Source organism: Macaca fascicularis, chromosome 18 (assembly GCF_037993035.2).
Source record: "Macaca fascicularis isolate 582-1 chromosome 18, T2T-MFA8v1.1".
NCBI classification, from domain to species: Eukaryota; Metazoa; Chordata; class Mammalia; order Primates; family Cercopithecidae; genus Macaca; species Macaca fascicularis.
The window spans coordinates 57,768,867-57,794,730 of record NC_088392.1 but is presented as its reverse complement, the minus strand read 5'-3'; the positions used below and the strand labels follow the sequence as shown (position 1 = coordinate 57,794,730).

The 25,864-nt window shown below is 43.9% G+C and overlaps 2 protein-coding genes and 1 non-coding gene across 7 annotated transcripts in view; all 3 read left to right on the top strand.

Moving 5' to 3' along the window:
• RNF125 (ring finger protein 125) overlaps window positions 1-9,043 on the top strand; it is a 69,273-nt gene extending 60,230 nt beyond the window's left edge. Inside the window, exon 6 of the mRNA XM_074022670.1 lies at window positions 8,117-9,043. Within this exon, the coding sequence (XP_073878771.1) occupies window positions 8,117-8,188 (72 nt within the window). The 3' untranslated portion in view covers window positions 8,189-9,043. The remainder of the gene's footprint in view (window positions 1-8,116) is intronic.
• Window positions 9,044-11,494: 2,451 nt separating this feature from the next.
• RNF138 (ring finger protein 138) overlaps window positions 11,495-25,864 on the top strand; it is a 39,247-nt gene continuing 24,877 nt past the window's right edge. For 3 of the 5 annotated variants that reach the window (XM_065533943.1, XM_045378231.2, XM_045378230.2), the window contains exon 1: window positions 11,495-11,693. In XM_065533943.1, coding sequence (XP_065390015.1) covers window positions 11,584-11,693 — 110 coding nt within the window. In that variant the 5' untranslated portion in view covers window positions 11,495-11,583. Of the gene's footprint in view, window positions 11,694-11,755; window positions 17,256-25,864 lie in introns of those variants that run through there. The other 2 variants (XM_005586957.4, XM_065533942.1) reach the window with 2 other exon arrangements.
• Window positions 13,134-13,236, top strand: LOC123570117 (small nucleolar RNA U13). Its single transcript, XR_006694123.1, has one exon. It is a non-coding gene; the product is annotated as a small nucleolar RNA U13 (small nucleolar RNA).

The window sequence follows — 25,864 nt, the reverse complement described above, 5'->3', positions numbered from 1 at the left end:
TGACAACCGGGTAGCTAGGATTACAGGCACGCACCATCACGCCCAGCTAATTTTTGTATTTTTAGTAGAGACAGGGTTTCACCATGTTGACCAGGCTGGTCTCAAACTCCTGACCTCAGGTGATCTGCCCATCTCAAAATGCTAGGATTACAAGTATGAGCCACCACGCCCGGCCTATCCACTATGTTTTGATATACCTCTAAGGGTGTTTCACTTTGTGCCTTTGAAACACTCTTAGTAATGTATGCAAGAAGGTCAAAGTCTTATAACAAAATCATACTGTCCTTTGACAGGATTTCAAGGATGTATCCTCCAGAAATTTTGGCCTTGAGGCATGCTGGTTTTAAAACTACCTTAAAGAGAGGAACAGTAACTTTCTAATTTAAAAAACTTAATAAAGTGATCAAAGTCTTAGAAACAGAAAGCAGAATGGTAGTTGAAAGTAGAAAAGGGGAGTTGTTTATGGGTACAGAGTTTCAGTTCCGCAAGATAAAAAGTTTTAGAGATCTGTTGCATAACAAGGTGACTATAGATAACACTACTGTCTTATACACTTAAAAAAGGTTTAAAAGGTCATGAAACCCCGTCTCTACTAAAAATACAAAAAATTAGCCGGGCGTGGTGGTGGATGCCTATAGTCCCAGCTACTCAGGAGGCTGACGCAGGAGAATGGCATGAACCCGGGAGGCGGAGCTTGCAGTGAGCTAAGATGGTGCCACTGTACTCCAGCCTGGGTGACCATGCGAGACTCCATCTCAAAAATAAATAAATAAACAAACAAACAAATAAGGGTCGGGCGTGGTGGCTCACGCCTGTAATCCCAGCACTTTGGGAGGCTGAGGTAAGCGGATCACGAGATCAGGAGTTCAAGACCAGCCTGACCAACATGGTGAAACCCTGTCTTTACTAAAAATACAATAATTAACCGGGCGTGGTGGCGCAGGCCTGTAAGTCTGTAATCCCAGCTTCTCAGGAGGCTGAGGCAGGAGAATTGCTTGAACCCAGGAGGCAGAGGTTGCAGTGAGCAAAGATCTCACCACTGGGCTCCATCCTAGGCGACACAGCGAGACTCCATCTGAAAAAAAAAAGGTCAGAATGGTAAATGTCATGTTTTGTGTTTTTTAAACACAAAGAAAAAAACAACAAACAAAAAATCTTAAGCAAATACCACGGCGTATATATAGTTCTATGACACCCAGTTTAGGAAATTATAATTGTCAGTGAAATTTAGGAAAGAAGAAATGTCATCTTACTGGCAAAGTTCTTAGGGTTTCAAAAATAAAGTATTTAAATATAGAGACAACAACTTTACTCTCTATTGCTATTTTTTTCACCCACTGGTCTCTCTCCAAACTTTGGATGAAGCTTAAAGCACAGAACATTGTTTGCTTGTTTCCCCCACCATTTGCAGTGGTTGTACCATCTCTTAGGTATTTATTGAGTTGCCAGTTATAGTTAGTATCACCCCCATTTTAACTTAATTACTTTTTAAAAGGCTGTACCTCCAAAAAGAGTCACATTCTAAGGTACTGGGGGTTAGAACTTAAACATAGGAATTGGGGAGAGAAAAGGATACGGTTCAGCCTATAAAATATATTACAATTTAAAATTTTTAATATTAAACTTTCTCTGTTCAAATTATTGTGTGGTTTCTATCTCATGATTAGACCCAGACTGATAAATCAGATTGTGTTGATTTTTCCTGAGTACTTACAATAGGTACAACCAGAAATTTCCATTCTTCCATGGAGATTTTTCTGGATGTGAGTAGAAAAAAGGAAGTTGGGAATTGAGAATGTGGAGGTCCGAATGAAGAAAGTAATCATTTTATGGACTGAGGTACAGACGTCAAGTTCTTTGATTCACTTCCTTTTCTGTATGTAAGTGTGAAATGCTGAGTGGGAAAGTTTGAGATCCTGGCAACTGGAGTGGGAAGGCATGAATGGAATGGAGGGTTTGGGGAATCTTGGCTCCCTGAGCTACATTAGAGGACCTCACACTGGCTTCCCTCCTGGCAAATCAACTAGGATGTCACTACCAGTACAAAATACATTGGACTGGTATTCAGTACATTACACTGGCTTCCCTCCTGGCAAATCAAATAGGAAATCAAAACTTCACACTGGTTTCTCTCCTGGCAAATCAAATAGGATGTCACTACCTGTAAAAATACATTGGACTGGTACATATATATACACACACACAAACACACATACATATATACATGCACACACATCATATATATTATATTTGTATTTATATTATATGTCTGTTTAAATGTAAGTAGAGAGTTTATTTGGGCCAAGTTTGAGGTCTGCAACTTGGGAGCGTAGATTCAGGATGCTGTGAATTCAGATCACCAGGCAATATTTTAGGGAATAGAGAAGATCTCTCTGCCAGCCCAGTCAGTCTTCTTCATGCTGTCCTGATATAGTTTGTCAAGCAGAGTGTACTGGGATATATATTGCCCCCAGAGTTGCTGCTAAGAAATGGAAACTCTATGGGTGTAGGCCAGCCTTGGCTCTTCAATTTAGCAGCCCTGCTGACCTGACATTTTTGGTGTTTATTTTTAGGAATTTCCCCTAAAATGAAACTGATGGTCAGGTGACTAAGTTTTTATTAGAATTATAGCACTGGGAAAACACAATTTGTATAACAGGCCTGTGATTTATTAAAACCAGTTCTTTGGAGACCCTAAGGTCCTCAGGGCATTTTTGGACTCCAGTGCCTTTAACAAAAAGTGAATTGTAAGTGAGATATATCCATCCTCTCTCCCCCAAACAGGGTAGTCTCCTCTAATGTCCTTTCAGATGCTCCCTTGACAATAGAAATAATCCCAGAAGGCAGTATCAGAGAAGCTAGATTTGTTGGCAATAGAGCTCTCACTGTTGCAATGTCAACCAAATGATGCCCATGAGATGCTGTGGTTCTCTGCTTTGCTTTATTAATCCTGTCCAGCAACAGATGGTACATGTCCTGTGGTTTCTTCCCCCTTTTCCATGTTCTAAATGGAAGTTTTCATTGTAGTTGTATTTGCTCTCCATTGTGGTATATAACAGATGGTTGATAGGAATTACATTTCTTATTTGGTCTAAGGTTGCAGTATCATGAGATCTCAAAGTTGGACCAGATTAAGACCCAAGTAAAGGGAAAGTTAATTTTTTTGAGATACTGAACTGGAAAAATAGTGGTCTCATGACCTTGTGACATTGCTGCTAGGAGGGACTTTGGGTTACCTCCTTTTGAGAAAATAATAAATGCCTATGTATTGAGGGGAAGGCTGGAATAACTGAACTTCATGTACAGAAAGAAGGGCTTATATGTGTGCTAGAGGGTTCTTCTGTTTCCCTAAAATGTAGGCTTTGTTTGCTTTTTAAAACTGGTGTCAGGTTTTTGCCTCCAGTGTGATAGTGGAACTAATCTTGTTATAGTTGCCTCTGTCCTGGTGAGGAAGCCAGGGCAGAACAATGCCCAGAGGATGTTAGTAAATGTGGAGAAGGCCAGGCGCAGTGGCTCATGCCTGTAATCCCAGCACTTCGGGAGGCCTAGGTAGGCAGATTGCTTGAGCTCAGGAGTTTGAAACCAGCCTGGGCAACATGGCAAAACCCCATCTCTACAAAAATTAGCTGAGTGTGGTTGTGTGCGCCTATAGTTCCCACTACTCAGGAGGCAGAGGCAGGAGGATGGCCTGAGGCTGGGAGTTTGAAGCTGCAGTGAGCTGTGATTGTGCCACTGTACTACAGCCCGGGCAACAGAGCAAGACCTTGTCTCGAAAAAAAAAATGTGGAGTAAAGGAAAAACAAAAAGGGAAAAAAGAGGAAGGAGGGAGGGAGGAAAGATAAGAAAAAGAAGGGAGAAAGGGAGAGAAGAGCAAGAGAGAAAGGGAGAAAGATCTTTTAGCTTCAAATTTAAATGTTTCTCCCAAAGATTAAAAAACAACTGACCGGACGCGGTGGCTCACAACTGTAATCCCAGCACTTTGGGGGGCTGAGGCAGGTGGATCACCTGAGGTCAGGAGATCAAGACCAGCCTAGCCAACATGGTGAAACCCTATCTCTACTAAAATACAAAAAGTAGCCAGGCTTAGTGGTGCATGCCTGTAATCCCAGCTACTTGGGAGGCTGAGGCAGGGGAATCACTTGAACCCAGGAGATGGAGGTTGCAGTGAGCTGAGATCGCGTCACTGCATTCCCACCTGTGGGATAAAGCAAGGCTCTGTCTCCAAAACAAACAAACAAACAAAAAAACCAAGAACAGTATCAAAGAAAAGTTGAAATGTGAGATTTGTTTTGTTGAAATCTATTCATCATTACTGATCTAATCTAGGGCTCTGCCTCCTAGGACAGCATAGTTTATTCAGTGAAGCGACTTTAGCTGCATTCTGAATATCTGTTTCACTGTTGGTTTGCTCTCTTTCTACTAACTGATTTGTGTGTTTGGGCAAGGGAGAAGGTGGCTGCCCCACAGCTCCTGTGTTAACATGCCTTCCAAATTAAGGGATTTAATATAGACTAACTAGAATATCAAAATCTCAGTTCCACAGACTTGGGAGAGAGAGAGTGGCTGTCACAGGCTGGGATTATATTCACCTCTATTCTAATCAACGGTAACACAGAGGCCAGATCCCACAGGATGAACAGGGTCACTGGGGCTACTCATAGGAACACTGCTAAAAATGGAAGCTGTATAATAATACATAAAATATGGATGATATGAAATTAAATGTCATGAAAGTTCATGTTCATAACGACATTTATGAAGAAGTTGAAATGTAACTGTCTCAAACTGGGGTGAATTCAAAAAGGATAAATTCCTTCATTTTCTATAGTTAATTTAATCTCACTTTTGAACTTCCATTTCAGCTACTTTGTAGAGCTGTGAGGAGAGAATTTAAGCTTACAATGAAAAGTAACCCAGTTCCTTGTCTTTGGGAAGGAAGAACCACTTTGCGGCATTTCTTTCTCACTTGCCTCTCCTCTCCTTCTGAACTGTTGATTCAGCTAGGAAAATGGGACAGGGGCCATTCAGGAAAGCGGAGCTTGCAAGGGTGGTTCAGTACAGGATGATTGATATGGGAAACTAATTACAAAGACATTGAAAGAGCGGAAAGGCCAAGTGCGACAGTGAGGCAAATACACAAGGCATTGAGAAAAGGAAGGGCCTGCCCAGCAGGAAGCAGGACCAAAGGAAGTGCAGCCTCACAGAAGCCAAAACTGAGGAAGAAATGAAACCACTGCCAGAAGCAGAGAGAGAGAGAGAGAGAGAGAGAGAGAGAGAGAGAGAGAGCTGGGCGAGGTGGCTCACAACTGTAATCCCAGCACTTTGGGAGGCCGAGGCCGGAGGATCACCTGAGGTCTGGAGTTTGAGACCAGCCTGACCAACATGGTGAAACCCCATTTCTACTAAAAATACAAAAAATTATCCGGGTGTGGTGGCGGGCGCCTGTAATCCCAGCTACTTGGGAGGCTGAGGCAGGAGAATCGCTTGAACGTGGGGGTGGAGGTTGCAGTAAGCCGAGACTGCCATTGTACTCCAGCCTGGGCAACAAGAGTGAAACTCCTTCTCAGAGAGAGAGAGAGAGAGAGAGAGAGAGAGAGAGAGAGAGAGAGACAGAGAGGGAGGAATAACTTGGTTTGGTCCTTCCTTCCTTCCTGATCTCTCTTTGGTGCTTCGTATTGGCTGAATACAGCCAGATGTCAGCTGGCAAGGGAAACTGGGAAACAGTTTATAAGAGTCAGCTCCAACAACACAAAGCAGAACAGGGAAAGAGATGCGGAAAGGGATTGAGTTGTGAACAAGCAAATGCCTAGGTCAGATACTTCCAGCTACAAATAACCAAAGAACCCACTGAGAATGGTTCAAACTAGAAGGTGTTTAATTAATCTTGATTGATAGGAGGCAGGGCAGTTTCGGGGTTGACTAATTGAATAACTCAACTATTAATACATCAAGAACCTATATATTCTTTCCATCTTTCAACTTTGCCACCTTCAGCACATTGGCTTATCTTTTCACAGCTGACTCTTTGCATGGTTTCATCCTGCTTGCAGCAGTTCCACGTAGCACATATAGACACAGAAACATCTAGATGGGGGAGTAGATTTGTCTTTTTTTTTAAGAGACAAGCTCTTGCTATGTTGCCTAGGTAGGACTCCTGGACTCAAGCAATCCTCCTGCCTCAGCCTCTCGAATAGCTGGGACTATAGGTGCACACCACTGCACCTAGATATTTGTAGTTTTTTGTTATTTTTTTGAGACAGGTTCTCTGTTGCTCAGGCTGGAGTGCAGTGGAGTGATCATGGCTCACTGCAGCCTCGACCTCCCAGGCTCAAGTAATCCTCCTAATTCAGTCTCCTGGGTAGCTGGGATTACAGGTGTGAGCCACCACACCATGCTAATTTCTATTTTTTTTTTTTTTTTTTGAGACGGAGTTTTGCTCTTGTTGCCCAGGCTGAAGTGCAATGGCATGATCTCAGCTCATTGCAACCTCCGCCTCCCAGGTTCAAGCGATTCTCCTGCCTCAGCCTCCTAAGTAGCTGGGATTACAGGTATGCAACACCATGCCCAGCTAATTTTGTATTTTTAGCAGAGGCAGGGTTTCTCCATATTGATCAGGCTGGTCTCAAACTCCCGACCTCAGGTGATCCACCCACCTCGGCCTCCCAAAGTTTTGGGATTACAGGTGTGAGCCACCATGTCTGGCCTCAAAAATTTTTTTTTTTTTTTTTTTTTTTTTTTTGAGACGGAGTCTCGCTCTGCCGCCCAGGCTGGAGTGCAGTGGCCGGATCTCAGCTCACTGCAAGCTCCGCCTCCTGGGTTCACGCCATTCTCCTGCCTCAGCCTCCCGAGTAGTTGGGACTACAGGCGCCCGCCACTGCGCCCGGCTAGTTTTTTGTATTTTTTAGTAGAGACGGGGTTTCACCGTGTTAGCCAGGATGGTCTCGATCTCCTGACCTCGTGATCCGCCCGTCTCGGCCTCCCAAAGTGCTGGGATTACAGGCTTGAGCCACCGCGCCCGGCTCTCTAAAATTTTTTTGTAGAGACAGGGTCCCACTATGTTGTCCAGGCTGGTCTCAAATTCCTGACCTCAAGCTCTTCTCCCACCTCAACCTCCCAAAGTGCTGGAATTACAGGAATGAGCCACCATGCCTGGCCTTGTCTTTGATCATCAAAGAAAAGTACTTGCTGATGCCCCTCATAATAATTCCCTTCACAGCCTTTTGGTCATAATTGAGTCACATACAGACTCATGCTTAAACCACTGGTAAGAGGAAAGGGCCAATCCAGGGAGAGCATGGAAGCTCTGCACCTCTTCCCCCATACCTTACTCCATGCATCTCGTCATCTGTATCATTTGCAATATCCTTTATAATACACCAGTAATCGTGTTTCTCTGAGTTCTCTGCGCTGCTCCAGCTTCAAGTTGTGGTTCCCACAGCCCACTCTTTGGGTTTCATTAATTTGCTGGAGCAGCGCACAGAACTCAGAGAAACACAATTACTGGTGTATTATAAAGGTTATTGCTCCAGCAAATTAATGAAACCCAAAGAGTGGACTGTGGGAACCGCAACTTGAAGCTCATTGGTCGGAAGTTCTGGAGGCCCGGACTCGTAAGTGGTGTCTGGGGGTATGGAAGCCAGTCTTGGGAACTGGGCCCCCAACCTGTGGGATCTGACACTGTCTCTGGGTAGGTAGGAACTGAATTAGGGGACACCCAGCTGCTGTCTGCTGCTTGGTGCGAGGGGAAAACCCCCACATATTTGTTCACAGAAGTCTTCTTCTGTGTTGATTGTTGTGGTGGTATGAGAGTAAAGGTAAAATAGGATTAGAGTTTTCCCTACACAATTGGTTATCGTGGAGCTTAAAGAACTCCATCATGGATGTTAACATGCTAGGTTAACTTCCGATTAACCCTAGTTCCAGGAATGCCCCTAAGAGTTCTTCTTTATGATTCCTTGTGTAAAAAGAGCATGTTCTTAATCATAAATCCTGCCCTTAAGCAAATTATAGGCTGTAATCCACATAGTATTCTTGTCCTTCCCTCAGGGGTGAACTTTAATTTTCCTACACATTATGTATACCCTTTCCTAATGGTATAAAAGCCCTGGGTCTGCAGGATAACAGTACAAACACCCACCTGTCTTGCTGCTGCCCAAGACCACACTTCCATCCAGAAGTTCCCCAGTAAATCACCTGCTACCAGCCAACTCCTGGGTTTGTTTGCCTCTTCTTTGGATTTTTGGCTTCTTCTGCATTTGAGAGTCACTTTGCATATATAGCCCTTTCATGGAATAGTCATGTATGTACATAGTCAAGAGTAATATTAAAAATATGTAGCAACTGGAACCAAATTGGCGCTGGTCATTCAGAACAGACTACTGACCAATCAGGATGGACAAGGCTGAAAAAGACCGGGAAAGTGGTACTGGTACAAACCAGGTGAGCGTCAACACTGCACGTGGTACCAATTTACAAAGATACCAAAGGGTAGAGAGTGACACATGAGCCTCTCTCCTGTTCCATCCTCCAGCTTCCCAGTTCACTTCTTCAAAGGCGATCACTTTTACCAGCAAAACAGGATTTTGAGGGTTTGTAGTAAGATAAAGCCAGGCCTTGTCAAGAAATCAGTATTCTAAATTATTTTATTTTTCTCTTTAGCATATCAAGGTCTATCTCATTTGACTAAAGAGTTTTATTTATTTTTATTTTTTGAGATTGAGTCTTGCTCTGTCACCCAGGCTGGAGTGCAGTGGTGTGATCTCAGCTCACTGCAACTTCCGCCTCCTGGGCTGCTTTTGAGATGTACACTAAAACCCGTTTCCTCCATAACGTTTTCTGTTAAATCCATATATTTCTAATCATTCCATTTCTGATCCTCATTATAGCCATCGCTTAATGCAAAATTTGATACTTTGGCAAATACCATTTTTTCTCTCTCATTCTGATAGATATGTAATAATGTAAACTAGTTGAAAGCAAAGTTCATGACATCTGCATAACACCTAACAGTGCCAATGTCAACATAGACAATAAATGGCAGAATTGATTTAACTAGTCCCTTAAATGGCTTCTATTTATTCATTTAGACCATGGGGGAGGGTTTTAACAAAGTATGGTAATAAAACCTTTCTTTTCTCTGAAGCTAATTGAATATGCTATATAATGTTCCAGATTTTCCTTAGCTTCTTTCAGGTCATTGTGATCCCATCTTATAGATTTATCCTTTTTTTCTGTTTTTCTTTTTTTTTTTTTTTGAGGCAGAGTCTCACTGTCGCCAGGTCTGGAGTGCAGTGGCACAATCTCAGCTCACTGCAACCTCTGCCTCCCAGGTTCAAGCGATTCTCGTGCCTCAGCCTCCCGAGTACCTGGGATTACAGGCTCCCACCACCATGTCCGGTTAACTTTTGTATTTTTGGTAGAGATGGGATTTCATCATGTTGGCCAGGCTAGTCTTGAACTCCTGACCTCAAGTGATCCACCCGCCTTGGCCTCCCAAAGTGCTTGGATTTCAGGCGTGCGTCCAGCCTTCTCTATTTTTTTTTCTGAGACGGAGTCTCACTCTGTTATCCAGGCTGAACCATCTTATAAATTATCAATTGTGCAGATATATCTGGAAATTAAGGGCTCATCAAACAAACAAAACAAAACAAAAAAACAAGCAAGGCGTGGTGGCTCACGCTTGTAATTCCAGCACTTTGGGAGGCCCAGGCATGTGGATCACTTGAGGTCAGTTTAAGACCAGCCTGCCCAGCGTGGTAAAACCCTGTCTCTAGGCCGGGCGCGGTGGCTCAAGCCTGTAATCCCAGCACTTTGGGAGGCCGAGACGGGCGAATCACGAGGTCAGGAGATCGAGACCATCCTGGCTAACACGGTGAAACCCCGTCTCTACTAAAAAATACAAAAACTAGCCGGGCGAGTTGGCAGGCGCCTGTAGTCCCAGCTACTCGGGAGGCTGAGGCAGGAGAATGGCGTAAACCCGGGAGGCGGAGCTTGCAGTGAGCTGAGATCTGGCCACTGTACTCCAGCCTGGACGACAGAGCCAGACTCCGTCTCAAAAAAAAAAAAACACTGTCTCTAATAAAAACACAAAAATTAGCGGGTGTGGTAGCACACGCCTGTGGTCTCAGCTATACGGGAGGCTGAGGGGGCAGAATCGCTTGAAACCGGGTGGCAGACGTTGCAGTGACCCAAGATCGCTCCACTGCACTCCAGCCTGGGAGATAGAGTGAGTACCTGTCTCAAAAAAACAAACAAAAAGAGAATAAAATAAAATAAAACACTTAAATTAGTGAATAACCTTGGTGAAAATCCACGTCCATGCTTCTACAGCATTTCTCTTCAAAGCTAAAAAAAAAAAAAGAAAAAATCAAAAATCAACCCAAAGGTGTGGGTAGAAGACTCCATCTGCGACCGTATTTAAGCATCAGTCATGCCGTTAAAGGAGAAAGTGGACATCCTCTCAAGGAAACTTTAATCCTGTCCCCAAAGGATTAAAATCCTATAACAAATATTTGTTTATAACACATCTTGACAAGATCAAAACATTCTGGTGGGGCAAATAGTAAAGACTAAATCTTGAACATTGACGAAAACTTCCTGAAAAGCCCAATGTATTTGACAGGAGAGGTGGCTGGGGTCCCGGGCCTAGGGAGGCAGGGCGGGGAGGCGCAGGTGTCACCGCGGGCGCCCAGCTGCTTATGTCACAACCCGCAGAAGGTGCCACGCGCCGGTTGCTATAGAGGCCGCGCTTCACACCCCGTCCCAGCTCCCAGGCGCTCCCGCGTTCGGTGACGGCCGAGTAGGCTGTAGGCAGCGCGATGCCAAGAGAGAGCTGCTGGCGGGGGCGGGCGAATCTCCCTACACCATGAGCCTCGGGTCAGGCCCCGTTTGGGGCTGATAAGCACAGCGCAGGCCGCCCTCCATTTGCCCCGGGGCCTCGGCTGCGAAGGTAGTGGCGGCCGGACAGGAAGCCCGAGGAAAGCGCAGGGCCGCGTCTCTACGAACACGTGAAGGAAAAGCAGCTCCGTCCACAGCACCGCTTCGGGGCTCCTAGGTGAGGGTCCCCCCGGCGGAAGCGTGGAGGGGCCGGGGTGCCGGGAAGCGAGGCGGGGAGGAAGTCGCGGACACGACCTGGGGGCTCGGGGCTCGGGGTCGGGGTGAGGAGAAGAGCGGGAAAACGGTGAAAAGGAAGACCTTGGGCGAAGACGACGGCTGAGGGCGGAGCGACAGCCCGCGCCTGGAGCTCGGTGAGGGCGTGGCCTGGGGCGTGAGGCCGCGGCCTGGGGGCGAGCCGGGCGGGCCCACGGCACGCTGCAAGCCCAGCCTCCCGCCAAGCACCGCCCCCATCCAGCCCCTGTGGGAGGAGCCGTGGGAGGGGTCGCCTCTTGCCCGGCGCGTGCGGCAGTCGCGTCTCTGCGTTCGGCCCCGCCCTACCCAGGGCCCCGCCCCCTTCCTGGAGCGCGCCGCATCCTGACGCGATCCCCCTCCCCCCTCCGGGTTCGCGTAGGGAGTCGGGCCCCGGGCCGCCACCGTCACCTCGGCCGCTGCCGCTGTCGCCATCGCCTTGTTTCCCCATCCCCCGCCATGGCCGAGGACCTCTCCGCGGCCACGTCCTACACCGAAGATGATTTCTACTGCCCCGTCTGTCAGGAGGTGCTCAAAACGCCCGTGCGGACCGCGGCCTGTCAGCACGTGTGAGTAGACGCCCCCTCCCCCGCGCGGAGCCGGGTTGTTGCTTAGGCCCGGCCTCCGGCCCGGGACCCCCGGCTGCCGCCTGGCGGGAACCGAGCCCGCCGCGGCCTGCTCGAGCGTCGCTGCCCCCCGAGGTCCCGTTCCCTGCCCCTCAGAGCCCCGGGCCGCCCTCCTCCTTAGCCTCGGGGCCCGCTCTGCGCGTCCTGCCCCCTCAGCCCGAGCTCCCGCTCTCCCGCTCTCCCTGGCTTTCGCGCCCCCGGGGCAGTGGCCAGGCCGTTCCCTGCGGCGTCTTCAGGCCCCGGAGGCCCCTGTAGTCTCCGCCAGGCCCGGGAGGAATTGCAGGGAACTTGGAGCCTTTTTGTTTCTTAGCAACCCGGGTGAAGGTTGGGGTGTCGAGTGTCAAAAGCGGCCGGCGGTGCCCACGCGGGCCCGCTCGCCCCGCGACCTGCCCAGCTTTCAAGTTTCCTCTTTCAGAACCTTGGTGCGTCCCCTCGGTCCAAGAGCTCTTCTGTAACTTCCCCTCAACCCTGCTTCACAGAACACCCTCCAGAGCGTTTTGTTTCGTTTCCAGTCCACTGTGTGTTAGAGGGATCTAGAATGAGTTTTCTTCTCTGGTCTGTGAAAACCGACAGGATTTTCGGGCATGGAAGTGAGCGTTCCCCTTTGTTTTACCTTTCTGCTTATTACTTGATTAATACAAGGGTGGAGAGGAGAAAGGCAGACTTCTGTTACGAGGAATGGGCCGAAAGTGAAATGCTCCCCAGGGTGGGGGGAGAGCACAAAGGGGTTGGGTGAGATAACGCGTGCGTTTGATTGGCAGGCATATTTACAGGAACTTTGATAAGATTTTATGGACGGCTAGGGTGTGAGTAAGGGTTGGAAAGCGCCCTTCTTGAAAAGGTGTATAGCCCTTCTGACAGACCTGACTGATGATCAGAGTCCCCCGGGAGCTTTTTAAGTAAACATACCAATTCCCAGGCTCCATTCCAAACTTACAAAAGAATTTTTGGGCAGGTGGGGCCTGGAAATCTTTATTTTTAAAAAATACACTCAGGCTTGAAAGTTACGTGTGCTTGCAAACAACCGAAAAGAATTGACTAACCTTCTAAATGTATTTCATTCTCCTTCCACTTTTTTTTTTTTTTTTTTTTTTTTTGAGGTAAGGCTCTATAATTTTGTAAAGGATGGATTGAATTTTTGGGTCTTAATTGCAAATGCCCTTACTCTGGTTGTTTTCTTGATACCACCTCTTCTCATTTTGTTCCCCAATCTTAACTGCACTGTCTACTTTATTTCTATTTTGTGCTGGTTGTGTGAGCCAAGAGTGTGTGGATTTTCATGATAGAGATTATGCCAGTTACGCTTTCGCTCTTTAAGGGAGATGAATGGCATCTTATTATTTTGTGCAACAAATGCAGATTCTTAGAGAAATGTTTTGAGGGATCCTTTTGTAGTTCATAATGTGATGATTGAGTGTTCACAGGCATGTGTGAGATGTGCCACCCTCAAACCTTGTTACAAGGTCAACACATTACCCATTTGACATGAAAAAAAAGGTTTGGAGGTGTCTAGGGCACAATATAGATCTTTCACCTTTAATCTAGCATAACTTGGTCCCTTTCCAATATATAAAAAAATTTAAGTGCTGTGTTGGCAGTGGGTAGATAAAAGGGAGGGAGGAGGGCAAGGTGAGAGGAAGTTGTAATAGCTGCTAACTGTATATATACAAAGCAGGTATTTTTTTTAGATAGAATCATTCTAATTATCCTTTGGGTCATTGACCTCATGGGCCTCATTGTAATTTTTTAGCACTCCCCAAAATTCCGTGTAGATTGCTCTAGTCCACTTCCCTTGTGGGACATTTTAAATCAAGGACTATAATTTGGTTTGACCTCAAGACTGTGGAAAATGTTGGAGATGATTGTATTTAATTCAGGACCTTTCTCAAATCAACTCATTATGCTTAGACAGTTCTGCCTGAACAATGAATTAAAGAATAGGCAGAGGGAGAAAAAAGTTTAATTTGGAAGAGGTGGTAATGGAGGAACAGGATCTTAATCAGTTGGAGTTTAGTGGGGGAATTGGAGAGAATTTTTAAAAATTATTATTTTTTCGAGACATGGTCTTGCTCTGTTGTCCAGGGTGGAGTGCAGTGGTGTGATCACGTTTCATTGCAGCCTTGACTTCCCCCGTTCAAGCAACCGTCCGGCCTCAGCCTCTCAAGTTGCTGGGACTACAGGAGCATGCCACCATGCCTGGCTAATTTTGTTTTCTTTTTTATAGAGACAGGGCCTCACTATGTTGCCCAGTCAGGTCTTGAACTCCCAGGCTGAAGTCATCCTCTGCCTTGGCCTCCTGCCGTGGCCTCCCAAAGTGCTGGGATTACAGGCATGAGACATGGCGCCTGACCTATTTTTTAAGTAACATAGTTATCTATGTCATTTACCCTGCCTTCTTCACAAAGGACAGACCTGTGCCTTTAAAGAAATTTATATTTGGCTACAAAATCAATTTTTGATTCATGAATAGAGAGTTGAAATGATAAGGACTTTGGGTTACTGTGGATCAGTTAGAAAATGAAAAATTTTAATTGCCATTTCAATGACAGTACAGGATTTGACTACTGACTCTCCTAGTTAAAGGAGCAAGTTCATTATCATTAGAATAACATTACTAAAATATAAATTCCCATTTAATCCCCATTCGTTCCCTGCAGTTGTTGAATGATTTCTATTTGTCTGGTGCAGGGACTACTAAGTACTGTTTCCCTGGAGACTGTTAATAGTCCGCTGGAGAGACCTATACATGAGTGTGATTGATACAGAAGATATTTTATGTGAGCATCTAGAGCAGGTATCTAAATTAGCCTAAAGGATAGGGATGATTTCCTAGATGAAGTAACGCCTTAGGTCAGCGTTTGTGTTCAGGGTTTGTGGGGAATGCCAGAGTCAAGGAGGGTACAGAGGATGAATGTGAGCTGGACTTTGAAATTTGGCTGGAGCCAAAGACAGCGTAGTGGAGATGGAGCTTTTAGAGTTATTGGCAGGAACTTACTGAGTAAGCTAATTTGAGCGTTTTCCTGAAAACCTATTAAATAATTAGATAACCTAATGAATAATACTAGACCTAGTAAATAATTTTTGGCAGAGGAGCAGCATGGTCACATTTCATTTTTAGAAAATTTACCTTCATAGCAGGGTTTTCAGCTTGGTAGTGGTGAGACTAGTGAAGAGGTCATTCATTGATGTGTCAGGGAGAGAAATGATTAGAACCTGAACTAAGGAATTGATAGTAGGAATGGAGCAGAGAGACTCCTGACATTTTAAGGACAGTGTGTGAGATTTGTTGACTGTGTGTTCAGTAGTTAAGTGTATATACCATATGTAGATCTGGAATACATGGAGCTAAAGCTGTGGGTGTCGACGTAGTCACCGAGTGAGGTATATAAATGGAAAGATTGAAGAGCATCTAGATAAAGCAAAGTGCTGGAGAATGCGTACTTAAATACTGAGTGGAGAAAATTGCAGCCTGACAAGGAATGAACAGAAGGATAGGAAGAACACCAGGAATAAAATGAGTGGAAACTGAGGATTCAAATAATCTGCAAATGACTGTTAAGGAAGCAGTCAGCATTGTCAGATGCCTTAGAGTGGTCAGATGTAATTTTGTTTTTATTTTTTTTGAAATAGGGTCTCGCTCTGTTGTGAGGAGTGCAGTGGCATGATCATAGCTTACTGCAACCGCGACCTCCCAGGCTCAAGAAATCTTCCCACCTCAACCTCCCAAGTAGCTGGGACTACAGGCACTCACCACCATACCTGGCTGTTAAATTTTTTTTTTTTTTTTTAAACTTGCTTTGTTGCCCAACCTAGTCTCTAACTCCTGGGCACAAGCTGTCCTCCTGCCTCAGCCTCCCAAAGTGCTGGGGTTACAGGCAAGAGCCTCCACACCTGGCAGATGTAATATTTTGAAAACATGTTAAGACAAATTAGTATGAAAGTTGAGCAGGTAGTCAAAGCAAGGTTTCAGAAGAAAGTAAGACTGGCGTAGGAGTAAGGTGTTTATCTCTTTTGGTGTTTATTCTGTAATCTTCAAAGGCTCTTGGAAACCTCTGTTCTTCCTTGTTTTGAACAGTCAAGGAAATAATTCTTGTACATGGCAGAAGTAAGCTACTATTGCAATAAAAATTACATATAATAACAAGTTTGATTCTTTGCTAAACTCTTAAAAATGGAAATCTAATCTGTTTTTGCTTTTAGGCCTCTCTGTAAGTAGGCATCTTTTAAAATGAACTTCTACTTCTTGTTAAGCACAAATTTGTGTAATTTCCTATTTGACCAGCTTGAATATCCAATTCCTGAGTTTTTAGTTCATATTTACTTTTTTTAATCCTTAATTAAAAAAAAAATTTAAATTAATTATTTATTTTTGAGACAGTCTCTCTCTGTTGCCCAGGCTGGAGTGCAGTGGTAGGATCTTGGCTCACTGTAACCTCCATCTCCTGGATTTAAGCGATTCTCCTGCCTCGTCCTCCTGAGTAGCTGGGACTACAGGCACAAGTAGCTGGACTACAGGCATGCACTACCATGTCCGGCTAATTTTTGTTTTTTTGTATTTTTAGTAGAAATGAGGTTTCACCATATTGGCCAGGCTGGTCTCGAACCCTTGAGCTCAAGTGATCTGCTCGCCTTGGCCTCCTAAAGTGCTGGGATTATAGGCATGAGCCACTGGCCCCGGCCTAATTAATTAATTTAGAAACAGGGTCTCACTTTGTTATTCAGGCTGTGTGTGTGTATATATATATACATATACATATATGTGTGTGTGTGTGTGTGTATATGTATAATTTTTTTTTTTTTTTTGAGACAGTCTCGCTCTGTTGCCCAGGCTGGAGTGCAGTGGTGTGGTCTCGGCTCACTGCAACCTCCACCTCCCTGGTTCGAGTGATTGTCCTTCCTCAGCCTCCCAAGTAGTTGGGATTACGGGTGTGCACCACCACACTCCGCTAATTTTTTTTTTTTTTTTTTGAGACGGAGTCTTGCTCTGTAGCCCGGGCTGGAGTGCAGTGGCCGGATCTCAGCTCACTGCAAGCTCCGCCTCCCGGGTTTACGCCATTCTCCTGCCTCAGCCTCCGGAGTAGCTGGGGCTACAGGCGCCCGCCACCTTGCCCGGCTAGTTTTTTGTATTTTTAGTAGAGACGGGGTTTCACGGTGTTAGCCAGGATGGTCTCGATCTCCTGACCTGGTGATCCGCCCGTCTCGGCCTCCTAAAGTGCTGGGATTACAGGCTTGAGCCACCGCGCCCGGCCTCCGCTAATTTTTTGTATTTTTAGTAGAGACAGGGATTTACCATGTTGGCTGGGCTGGTTTTGAACTCCTGACTTCAAGTGATCCGCTTGCCTCGGCCTCCCAAAGTGCTAGGACTACAGGTGTGAGCCACTGCGCCTGGCAATATATTTCTTATAGTTTAAAATTTTTTAGAGATGGGGTCTTGCTGTGTTGCTCAGGCTGATCTCAAACTCCTGGCCTCAAGCGGTCTTCCCATCCGAGCAGCAGGGACTACAGGTAAGTGCCACAGCATCTGGCTTTTTGTAATTTTAACAGCTTTATTGGTATCTTGTTACTTGAGAAGTTGTGCTCTAAGTATATACTTTAAAATAATTTTGTTTCCTAAAGTCTATGCTATTTAATTATATAACAAAAGGTTGACTTCATTTTAAATCTTGAAGACTAATTTAAAACCTTTGATTTTTTTTTTTTTAAGTTTTTTTGGGGAATGATCTCAATTATAGACTAGGAAGATAGATAGACTAAGTGCCAGATTTTAAATTATTTAATTTATACTGAAATTGGGAGCATGATGAGTGGGACTATTGTTTTCACTCTCCCAGTATTGTTGATTAGCCTTTTGTTGGGAGAATGCGTAACGGAAATTCATCTAGCATCTGCTAGTTTAAAGTTGAGAGAAATGTAAACAGAACTTTTTTGGTTATAGGGTAATGCCCTATTCTGAAGATACAGGCCTTTTCAGAAACATGAAAATTAGTTTTAGTAATTCTTGATTTGTACCATTTTCCTTACTTCTGGTTTGTTTTGAAATAATTCTGTCTAGCACTTTCTGTTCCAGCCCAAAGTGAGATGAGAATAATTCGTTTTGTGTCTGAAGAAACATGCTTGGTTGTACAGAGAAAGGAACAGTAAAATTGGAGATAAAAGACCTGAATATCTCTATTTCATTTTATTTTATTTTTAGACGAAATCTTGCTCTGTTGCCCAGGCTGGAGTGCAGTGGTGCAGTCTTGGCTCACTGCAACCTCCACCCGATGGGTTCAAGAAATTCTCCTGCCTCAGCCTCCCGAGTAGCTGGAAGAACAGGCATGCGCCACCACACCTGGCTAATTTTTTTGTATTTTTAGTAGAGATGGTGTTTCACCATGTTGGTCAGGCTGGTCTCCAACTCCTGACCCCAAATGATCTGCCCGCCTCAGCCTCCCATGTGCTGAGATTACAGGTGTGAGCCACTGCACCCAGCCATTCTTTGTACCTCTTATCACAGTTTGTAATCAAAACATTTTTGGAATCAGATGATTTGACCAATGTCATTTTCACTGGTTAGACTGCAAGCTTTATAAAGGCAGCATCCAAGATCTGCTTTTACTTATTTAAGCCTACTAATATATCGTTTCACATATGAGAGTTTTTCCTGCCAGCTAAATTCTGACAAATGGAATTGCTGGGTCAAAGGGTAGATACAAACAAATATTTCTGATACATCACACAAGAATGGTTGCAGCCCTAGTGAAGTGTCTTGTTCATGGAACGTGCTCATGGTTTTGATTTGAGAACTGTCAATTATATCTTTTGGTTAAGCGATTTAATAATTTTTAAATTAAGGTAAATTGGCATTCATTGCTTTAGCAAATATTAGTGACTGCTTAATAGGTGCCTGGCACTGTTAGGTGCCAGGGATGTTGTAAAGAGCAAATAGATAGGATCCCTGCCCCTTTGGAGCTGGGTGTTAGTGATTGAGATATATATATATGGAAACATGCTTGGTTTTACAGAGGAAGGAACAGTAAAATTGGAGATAAAAGACCTGAATACCTCTATTTTATTTTATTATTTTATATATATATATATTTGAGACAGTTTCTTGCTCTGTTGCTCTGTTGCCCAGGCTAGAGTGCAGTGGCATGATCATGGCCCACTGCAGCCTTGACCTTCCTGGGCTCAAGTGATCCCCCTTTAGCCTCCCCAGTATCTGTGACGACAGGCATGTGCTACCGCCATGCCCAACTAATTTTTTTTTTTTTTGAGACGGAGTCTCACTCTGTCGCCCAGGCTGGAGTACAGTGGCACGATCTCGGCCCACTGCAAGCTCCACCTCCCGGGTTCATGACATTCTCCTGCCTCAGCCTCCCGAGTAGCTGGGACTACAGGTGCCCGCCACCTCGCCCGGCTAGTTTTTTTGTATTTTTAATAGAGATGGGGTTTCACCGTGTTAGCCAGGATGGTCTCGACCTCCTGACCTCGTGATCCACCCACCTCGGCCTCCCAAAGTGCTGGGATTACAGGCTTGAGCCACCGCGTCCAGCCAATTTTTTTTTTTTTTGAGACGAAATTTCACTCTTGTTGCCTAGGCTGGAGTGCAGTGGCGCAATCTCAGCTCACCACAACCTCCACCTCCCGGGTTTAAGTGATTTTCCTGCCTCAGCCTCCCAAGTAGCTGGGATTACAGGCATGCACCACCAGGCCTGGCTAATTTTGTAATTTTAATAGAGACAGGGTTTCATCGTGTTGGTCAGGCTGGTCTTGAACTCCCGACCTCAGGTGATCCACCCACCTCGGCCTCCCAAAGTGTTGGGATTGCAGGGGGGAGCCACCGCACCTGGACTGTGTTTTTTGTATAGACTGGGTTTCACCATATTGGCCAGGCTGGTCTTGAACGCCTGAGCTCAAGTGATCTGCTCACCTTGGCCTCCTGGAGTATTGGGATTACAGGTCTGAGCCACTGTGCCTGGCCTGAGATACATTTAAATTAAAATAAACACTCAGAAAAATGGTGTAATTACAAATTTATAGGTTTTGAGAGAGTATAAGAGAGGGACCAGATCTAGTGGGTGAGTGGGTGAGTATCGATGACCCTTTCTTGAGGAAGCGATATTGTTGCTGAGATCTAAGTGAGTTATAGGTGTTAATTTGTGGAGGGCTGTGTTTGTGTATAGAACATTCTGGGGAGAGGAAACATTCTGAACAAAGATCCTGAGGTAGGAGGGAACATGCAGGGCTTTGTATTTGAATGACAGAAGCATCTTCTGGGCTTCAACCTCTTATAGGTTTCTTTTTTTTTTTTTTTTTTTTTTTGAGACGGAGTCTCGCTCTGCCGCCCAGGCTGGAGTGCAGTGGCCGGATCTCAGCTCACTGCAAGCTCCGCCTCCCGGGTTCACACCATTCTCCTGCCTCAGCCTCCCGAGTAGTTGGGACTACAGGCGCCCGCCACCGCGCCCGGCTAGTTTTTTTTTTTGTATTTTTTAGTAGAGACGGGGTTTCACCGTGTTAGCCAGGATGGTCTCGATCTCCTGACCTCGTGATCCGCCCGTCTCGGCCTCCCAAAGTGCTGGGATTACAGGCTTGAGCCACCGCGCCCGGCCTTTTTTTTTTTTTTTTTTTTTTTAAGACAGAGTCTCGCTCTGTTGTCCAGGCTGGAGTGCAGTGGCACACGCAATCTTGGCTCACTGCAACCTCCACCTCCTAGGTTCAAGCCGTTCTCCTGCCTCAGCCTTCCGAGTAGCTGGGATTTCAGGCATGCACCACCGCTCCTGGCTAATTTTCTTTTCTTTTTTTTTTTTTTTTTTTTTTTTTTTTTTAGTAGAGTCAGGGTTTCACCATGTTGGTCAGATCGGTCTCAAACTCCTGACCTCAAGTGATCTGCCCGCCTCACTCTTATAGGTTTATTAACATTTTACTTTTTAAGCCGTAGTTTCCTCATCTGTAAAATAAAGGAACTTATTAAGAAATTTTTTTTTTTTTTTTAAGAATTCAAGATCATGAATGGATAGTTTCTGGGACCCAGCCTAGCACCTAGCACATATTATGTACTCAATAAATGGTAACTGCTATATTCATACATGTCATGTTGCTTTCTCCAAAACTGAGCTAATTTACAAAATGCCATTAGTACTATAAAAGTATATTTGTAATCCATCATCTTTGCCAATTTTGTTTAAGCATTTTTATGCTATTTTAATACAGTTCACAATGGTGTCTAGAAGTCACATTAAAATGTATTTCTTTAGTTGCTAGCAAGGCTGCATGCATTTTTCCATATTACATTTTTGCTTGCTTGTTTTGAGACAGGGTCTAACTCTGTTGCCCGGGCTGGAGTACAGGGGCATAATCATGGCTTACTGCAGCTTCAACCTCCTAGGCTCAAGCAATCCTCCCACCTCAGCCTCCCAAATAGCTGGGACTACAGACGTGCACCACCATGCCTGGCTGATTTTTTGTTTGTTTGTTTGTTTGTTTTGGTAGAGAGGAGGTCTCGCTATGTTACCCAGGCTGGCCTCAAACTCCTGGACTCCTGATCCTCTCACCTTGGCCTCCCAAAGTGCTGGTATTACAGGTGTGAGCCACCACACCTGACCTTTTTTTAGTTTCTTATATGAATGTTTTTAATAATATCACTAGTCTGTAGTAATGTAATTAATATTTGAAGAGTTTGTATTGTACAGTTTGTCACCTGATTTATCACATGTAATAATTCTGGAGGTTAACTTGGGGTTTTCTTTTCTCGTTTTTGTTTTGTTTTTGTTTGTTTGTTTGTTTTGTTTTGTTTTGAGAAAGAGTCTCATTCCGTTGTCCAGGCTGGAGTGCAGTGGCACTATTTCGGCTCACTGAAACCTCCATCCCCCAGATTCAAGTGATTCTCCTGCCTCAGCCTCCCGAGTAGCTGGGATTACAGGGGTGCACCACCACGCCCAGCTAATTTTTATTTTTAGTAGAGGTGGGGTTTCACCATGTTGGCCAGGCTGGTCTCGAACTCCTGACCTTAGGTGATCCACCTGCCTTGGCCTCCCAAAGTGCTGGGATTACAGGTGTGAGCCACCATGCCCTGCCAATTTAGGATTTTCTAACAAAATCATTTTGTGATCTAAATTGATTTTTTGCTTTTCTGTATTTTTCTGCCTTTAAATATTTGCTTTGTTTTTATAGCCTATATATATGTGTGTGTGTGTGTGTATATATATATTTTGAATCCAGACCATTCGGTTTATTAGTTGTGTGTCAGTATTTTTGAAAGTAAATGCTGAATAGAAATTATTGGCTTTGTTTCTCCTTTTTAGTAAAAATTCCTTTAGCGTTTGTTTATTTTTCATTTTTTGGTTAGAGACTAATTTTAATTTAACTCTGTTGATCAGGCTGGATTTCAGTGGTGTGATCATTGTTCACTGTAGCTTTGAACTCCTGGAGTCAAGGAATCCTACTGCCTCATCCTTGCAAGTAGCTGAGACTACAGGTGCACACCACCACACTTCACTAATTTTAAAAAATTTTTGTAGAGATGGGGAAATCTCACAATGTTGCCCAGGCTGGTCTTGAACCCCTAGGCTCAAGTGATCCTCCTGCCTCAGCCTCCCAAAGTGTTGAGATTACAGGTGTGAGCCACTGTGTCTGGTCTCATTCAGCATTTGATTAAACATTTTTGTGTACCTGATATTCAAGGCACCAAGAAAAAAGAAAAAGGTTTGTCCTTCAAGGAATACAATCAATAAACAGCAATTTTCCACTAAATAACATTTTTTTATCCCTTTTTATCATTACAATTTTTTTTTTAGACCAGAATACATGCTGAGCTTTTGAAAACTTTATAGCAAATTAGGAATAGGCTCAAAAACTTTTTCTTTTTTTTTTTTTTGGAGACAGAGTCTAGTTCTGTCACCCATGCCAGAGTGCAGGGGCCTGATCTTGGCTCACGGCAATGTCTGCCTCTTGGGTTCAAACAATTCTGGTGACTTAGCCCCCCAGATAGTTGGAATTACAGGCATACGCCACCATGCCTGGCTAATTTTTGTATTTTTAGTAGAGACGGCGTTTCATCATGTTGGCCCGGCTGGTCTCGAACTCCTGAGGTCAAGTGATCCCCCTACCTCGGCCTCCCAAAGTGCTGAGATTACATGCATGAGCCACGGGGCCTGGCCTAAAACTTAAAAAACAAACAAACAAACAAATCTACCTTAAGGGTGGCTTCCCTAAAATCTATAGCAAATATACCTAGTTGTAAACTTTAGGTGCTTTTCTAGTTAGGAAGTAGTCAAAGATGTCCGCATCACCCCTGACATTTAACATTGTGTTTCAGACAATTCAATGAGAAAAGAAGAAATAAGATACACAGAGATTGAAAAGGAAGAGATAAAATGTCATAACTTGTCGATTAAAAGCGAGAGAAACAAAAGAGTACAGAGAGATTTGATGCAAGAACAGACAAAAATCAACAACATATCTTTATGCCAGCAGTAATCAATCAGATAAAACATTTAATAAAAGAAAAACCTCACTTACAATAGCAACAAAATTATAAAGTTCTTTGGACTAAACAATAAAAATATACATAGCTTCTTGAAGAAAATTACAAAACTTTATTGAAAAGCATAAGAGAACATGACATTTATGGTTAGAAAGATTTAGTAAATTTAAGGTATCAATTTTCTCCACACAGTTCTAAACATACAGTTCTGGTGAAGTCCCAACATGATGTTTTGGTAGAACTTGAAAAATGGATTAAAAAATTCTAATGAAGAGTTAATGACTATGAATAACTAAGAAAATATTTGAAAAAGAACATAGAGATAGCACAACCCTATCAGATATAATGAGATATTAGGAAACAATAGTAATTAAAATAGTATGGTTGGCTTCTTTGATTTTCCTGTCAAAATGTTATTAAAAATACAAACATACAAGATGAAAATTAAAAAATCATATGCTTTTATTTTTTTTTTGAGGCGGAGTCTCCCTCTCTGTCCCAGGCTGGAGTGCAGTGGCGCCATCTTGGCTCACTGCAACCTCCGCCTCCTGGGTTCAAGTGATTCTCCTGCCTTAGTCTCCTGAGTAACTGGGATTACAGGCACCTGCCACCATACCTGGCTAATTTTTGTATTTTTAGTAGAGACAGGTTTCACCATGTTGGCCAGGCTGGTCTTGAACTCCTGACCTCAACTGATCCTCCCACCTCGGCCTCCCAAAGTGCTGGGATTACAGGCATGAGCCACTGCACCTGGCCAAATCATATTGTGTTCATTCAGCGGTAGATAAATGACTAGAATATACTATAGAGTCCGGAAATAGTTCCACGTATATTTTGAAACTTTTTATCTTTGATAGACGTGACATTGCAAATGAATGAGGAAAAGGTGGCTTTGATCAGTAAGATAGTATTTGGGCAATAGCTTTATATGTAGAATCTCTGCTGTGTGCTATACATAATAATATTTGTAGATGGATTGAAAACTTTAATGAGCAAAGCTTAAACTTTAGAAGGAAATGTGGGGGAATATCTCTGATCTTGAAGTGGAGAATTCTTAAGACTGCAAAAACATAAACCATAATTTTAGGAAAATGCCATGACTGAAAGTTAAAAAATGTCCATATCAGAAGACCACAAGCAAGGTTAAAGACAAATGATGGACTAAACAGTAATGTAGTCTGTTCTGCTTGCTACAACAGATTATATCAGAATGGATAGATTTATATGTGACTTTTTTTCCCCTGAAAATTGTTTTGGTCCATCAACAAATGGCAGCTGAAGCAAAGCACACTAAAAACATAGCTGAATATAACAAACCATGGAATTAAGCACTGTGACACAAGGTGCCCAGCCTTCATCTTCTTAGTTCAGTTTGGCTATGAGTTCTCTCTCCGAATACCTATTGCATGTACCTTTCCCTTGTGCATTTTAAATTTATTTCCATAATTTACCAGCTTCAACCACTTATCCCTCTTTTCTTTTAAAAAAATTTTAGGGTGAAATGTTTGTTAGGAACTTTATATACCTTTTCAGAATCGTTTGTATTTTTATTTGGATTGTTTGGGTTTTGTTGGTCGTCAGGAAACAAGGTTGCACGAGTGGTCTATTCCAACCATTTTTTTCCATAAGCCCTATAAGTTTCAGTGTGCAGGTATGCAGAATGCAAAGTTTTTCAGTGTTTCGTATGTTACATTATATCAGAAATGCCTTAAGTGATACTAAATGATTTAGTATCCAGAAGATGCAGTTCTAGGTTATAAATCATTTCTCCTCAGAACTTTGAACACATCATTCTATTGTTTTGTCATTTGTTATTGCTCATGAGTTTAATGCTAATCTGATTCTCTTTCCTTAGTAGGTGATCTATTTTTACTTCCTCTGTGGAAGATATTAGAAGTTGAAAAATTATTTTTTAATTTTTATTTATTTATTTATTTATTTATTTTGAGATGGAGTCTCTATCACCCAGGCTGGAGTGCACTGGTGCAATCTTGGCTCACTGCAAGCTCCACCTCCCGGGTTCATGCCATTCTCCTGCCTCAGCCTCCTGAGTAGCTGGGACTTCAGGCACCCTCCACCACACCCGGCTAATTTTTTGTATTTTTAGTAGAGACAGGGTTTCACCGTGTTAGCCAGGATGGTCTTGATCTCTTGACCTCGTGATCCACCCACCTCGGCCTCCCAAGGTGCTATGATTACAGGCGTGAGCCACCGCGCTTGGCCGAAAAATTATTATTTGAAATTTTTTCCAGTAATCTATCTGGTTGTGACTCTTAAATTTATTGTACAGGTCATTCACTTGTCTCTATTCTGCTGACATATTTTTTAGCTCTGGAAATTCCCCTCACACTCTCACTTTCTCCTTTTGTTTCTTTAAACATAATTTTCTCTGTCTGTCTTCTGTGGCTGTTGGGCCACTGGATTAGGGCTCTAATGTGTTAACTGTCTCTAGTTAAATTCACTTTCCTTTTTTTCTTTTTCTTTTTTTGGAGATGGAGTCTCGCACTGTCACCCAGGCTGGAGTGCAGTGGCGTGATCTCGGCTCACTGCAACCTCTGCCTTCTGGGTTTAAGCAATTCTCCTGCCTCAGCCTCCCGAGTAGCTGGGACTACAGGTGCACGCCGCCATGCCTGGCTAATTTTTTTTGTAT